Source organism: Gadus chalcogrammus, chromosome 11, assembly GCF_026213295.1.
Source record: "Gadus chalcogrammus isolate NIFS_2021 chromosome 11, NIFS_Gcha_1.0, whole genome shotgun sequence".
NCBI lineage: Eukaryota > Metazoa > Chordata > Actinopteri > Gadiformes > Gadidae > Gadus > Gadus chalcogrammus.
The window spans coordinates 7,372,205-7,376,826 of NC_079422.1; the positions used below are offsets into that span (position 1 = coordinate 7,372,205).

Sequence of the window (4,622 nt, forward strand, 5' to 3'; positions counted from 1 at the left end):
ATCTATGTATTTTTTCTAGGAGAAGGAGGAGTGGGCAGCTGAAAGGAGTCGTAGTGAAACAAATGTTGTTTCGGCCCGGTCGAAACAACATCAGGGACGCAGTGGTCTTTAGCTAGAAAATTCAACTCGCTTTTAGCTGATAGGTGTTAGACATGTATTTAAAGATGAGCCATGTTTGAATATAACTCATTGTTCACCTTTATTCAGTCTATACTGAATTATATATGAAGGATTGGCTTCTTGTTAATGGTTGTTTAGTACGCCTACTTTTCCAGGGACATTGGTGCGCAACAAACGCTCTCCATTCTCTCAATAATAACTGCAATGTGGCCTGACGGCCACTAGATATCGCAGGAGTTCCGTTATCAACTCCAGCGTGGTGTTTACAGTGGCAATGGTCAGTGGCCTCAAATGGTGATTTAAGCCTTTGGAGATACGCCCTACTGGGTGTATCTCTGCCTCAACACACTCATTGTGAGACTTAATTTGGTATGATAACAATTTTCAGACCACAGTCATTTGGAGACCAACCCGATTAGTCCATAACGGTAGCCTACTTACTAAAGTAGTGAACGTTCCTTGATTGGAATAAAAAATATGGATTTATCACATGGTTACTGCATGGTTGCTGTATGTTTGGCTTTAACAGGTAACAATGGACGTTGAAGAGCATTAGGTGTATGCATGTATATATATGTATGCGTGCATGTATGTATGTATGTATGTATGTATGTATGTATGTATGTATGTATGTATGTATGTATGTATGTATGTATGTATGTATGTATGTATGTATGTATGTATGTATGTATGTATGTATGTATGTATGTGTGTGTGTGTGTGTGTTTTATATACCATATTACTTTAACAAAAAGTGTTTGACTCAATTTGAATAGATTTTTTTTTTTAAAGATTGTGCAACTATTAAAAACATTGAGATATAGCTCAAGTCATATTTACTACGTAAAGCAAACTGCAACAGTGAATGAACAGATTTACTCAACCTGTCTTCGCTATAGGCCTTGACATTGAATACTTAACCTGTCCACATTGGTATCTCTCATTTGCAGGTCGGAGCGATGGAGTAGGTGTGCTGCCAGATCGTCTCAGTGGAGCTGTGGGAGAAAGTGTCATGTTGAAAGTAGATCAGAGCACTCCACTCGTAATGGCTTCAGTGGCATGGCAATTTCATTTAGCTAATGGTACTGTGATACCTATCCTAGTATCAGTCGTTGTAACCACTACTGCCCCAGAATATATTAATAGGACCAAATTTGACAATATAACCGGATCTTTGGAGCTCTCAAGCTTGACTATAAATGACACTGGATTATACAAGGTGATGTTCATTCCTCTATCGGGACATCCAATAAATGGAGCATGCAACCTGCAGGTGCATGGTGAGTAGAAGAGTAGGATGACAATAGTGCTCAGTTCATATAGCTTACCTTTCTATACACGAGTATGTTACAGTATAGCAACATGTCTTTCACGGTCGACCTCAACTCTAACCCATGCTGAAGAAATGCTGTTTTTCCGTAATCATATTTACAAGATAAAAGATCCTTCCTTATTCTCTAATGGTCTGGCTCTCATTTGTTTGTGAACATAACACAGTTTGGCAAACTGCCAGTAAAGGCCAATCAGGGTTAGGCTTATCTAAGATGTTACAGTTACTAAGCTGGTATCATTTGAAGGCCATTATTGTTATATAACAGTGTATTCCGTATATTTGTCCCACAGAGCGAGTCTCCGGTGTAACAGTCACCCCCAACACCACAGAGCTGCTGGAGTTCAGCAGCTCTGTGAGGATCTCCTGCCACGTCTCCACCGGCACCTCCCTGTCCTACCTGTGGATGAATGGCAGCTCTGAGATCACTGTACCAAGTGACAGGGTGCAGGTCGGCGACGGAGGCACCACCCTCACCATACTCAACGTGACACGCTACGACCGGGGGCCGTACACCTGTAATGTCTCCAATCTGATCAGTACTCAAAAAAGTGCCCCGTTAACACTGCACCCCATCTGTAAGTATCTCACCCTCCTGCCTGACCTTTTACATTCTTGGACACAAAGAATGCTCCAATGGCCAGAGCTTCATCTGCAAAGCATTAGTTTGAGCAAGACATTATTTTTAGCCATAACCGTTATAAATAAATAATTAATTATTATTATTTGTGTTATGCTCATCATTATATATCAGAACTTGCAGGCCAGGAAAGTGAAACTCCTCCCTGTTCATACCCTGTATTATCTCTCTTATTTCAGTTTGTTTGCTTACTATAACAACCACGAGGACTAGCTCTGGCTGCAGCTTAATCACGGCAGGACTGCTCTGCTTTCTGTAACTGGAAGTGATTGTCTCTGTGTCATAATGTGTCTCTGTTTATTACATAGTCGATCCATTCTAAAGATATGCATTATATGAAGCTAATGCTGGCCTATGATGTGGGAGTAATAATTCATTTTTTGTGTAAATAATTTTACAATATTAGTTGTTGTGGTTGATCACATGTTTAGATTCTGAATCTGTGGTAATATCTGGGTTTCAGATGGACCAGAGAGCATTCAGATTTATGCTCAAGTGGACCAAGTTGAGATCGGCCAGGTGCTGTATTTATCCTGCAGGGCTGAGTCCACCCCTCCTGCACTTTTCACCTGGATGAACGGGATGAATGAGGAAATCGGCTATGGCGCTGAGTTTCTCAAAACGGCAACGCTTTTGGACAGTGGAGAATACACATGTTTAGCAGTGAACAACATCACTAAGTTGGAGCTTCGTGCAGTGCAAAGTATATCAGTAACAGGTACATTATTACCATTCATCTTATATGGACAGACCTACACACACACACACACAAACACACACACACACACACACACACACACACACACACACACACACACACACACACACACACACACACACACACACACACACACACACACACACACACACACACACACACACACACACCAATCTGTTCCCCTCTCTGATTTTTTCTCATACAACCTATAAACCCTTCATCTTTTCTCTTTTCCAGACAACAGTTTGTCATCTGGTGCCATTGCTGGTATAGCCATTGCAGTGATACTAGCTGTAGTGCTAGTAGGTGCACTGATTTATCGTTTCCACACAAGCAGGTATGCAGTATGGAATGGAACCCCATGCGTCAATCATGAAAACAACAACCTCATGATGGTGCACTTAAGAAGTCTATTCACATAATAATCACCGCAATAAATAATACACTAAGAGTTAAAGATTTTGTTAGATCTGAGTTCTCCCATTCATTTGAGTTTACAAGTCAAGTTCGTAATTTAATTAGTAAACACAGTGAAGTTATACAAAACAAGTACACAAGCTAAATATAAAGGCAACAATCAGATGTGGAACTTGTATGCATCAATGAAAGTTTACTTTATATGATACCTAGACTTAAAATAAAATTGTTAGGATTAATGTTAGGATTAGCATTAGCACTCATAATTTTTTGTAGTATTTTGAAATGTTATGGAGTGTCCATTGATGGATGCGGAATTGAATCGTAACAGGTCATGTTTTTTTCCTTCACAGAACCTAACACTTCATCTCCATCTATATTCAATATCCCCCTCTTTCCTCTCTCGTTCTCCAAGAATATGAACTATGCCGACATACTCTGAGACCAAAATGCCTGCTACCTAGCATTCTCCTAGCGTGGTTTAGCTTCTCACTTGATGAGAAGCACCATGCTTGTTTGATTAGTAATGATTCGGTCATGACTTGATAACGTAATTGAAAAAGAATCACAATCCCTTCATTCCTTGTTCCTTCCGCTCTATGAAAATGTTATGCCCTTTCAGCAAAACTGTTGTTTCTCTTGATACCATATTCTTGCCCTAAATTGCTTAGGAGTATCTCGAAATAATGTTTTCATTGTGAATGTGAATGTATAAAATGTAATAAAAAGCAATAAAGGCATACAATAAAGAATTCAAAATGATAACTCATTACACTAGCACTACAAAGTCATAGGCATAAAGTCACGATAAGAGACTTCTGGTTGGCAATGTCTGAAATCCATCACATGAAACCCATATTAGTGCACAAGGTTACTGTGAAATTAATACGTTTTGTTAGGTTTGAAGACAATTAAGTATTACAGGCAATCTCATTAAATTTGTGAGTGAAGAGTCGGACAGTTGATGGAGAATATTGATGGCTATCTGTCTGGAGATGGTTCCACTGCTGCTAGCACTCAAAGGGCAGAAGTTATTTGAGTCTGATGAGTAAAGGATCAACATTTAGAGTGAACACTAGGAGTAACAAATTTGTATCCATGTTGTGTGCTCTGACATTGAGTTTTATTTGTAAGCAAGTGACACTGTTTTTTTTATACATGTAAACAAATCATATATTTAAGATTCAGAAAAATGCCATTGGCTCTTTAAATTGACCTTTGGCCTTTGTTTATAATGATTACCTTATATCCTTGATATGTACTTTATATCACCTTATGTGATTTATATTACATAAGGTGATAATGCGTGGGTACAATGACTGGTAAAACAAAGAACCCAATTTGCCTGAAGCATTTAGATTTATAAAGAGAAAGATTATCATGTTATAAATTGTCTG

General features: G+C 38.9%; 1 protein-coding gene across 1 annotated transcript; it reads left to right on the forward strand.

The window, feature by feature from the left end:
• Positions 1 to 545: 545 nt before the first annotated feature.
• LOC130391679 (carcinoembryonic antigen-related cell adhesion molecule 5-like) lies at positions 546 to 3,651 on the forward strand. The gene is made up of 6 exons (XM_056601911.1): positions 546 to 649; positions 1,071 to 1,400; positions 1,744 to 2,028; positions 2,554 to 2,808; positions 3,046 to 3,145; positions 3,579 to 3,651. The coding sequence occupies exons 1-6, from the start codon at positions 598 to 600 to the stop codon at positions 3,583 to 3,585; spliced, it is 1,029 nt and encodes a 342-aa protein (XP_056457886.1). The 5' UTR covers positions 546 to 597; the 3' UTR covers positions 3,586 to 3,651.
• Positions 3,652 to 4,622: the final 971 nt, after the last annotated feature.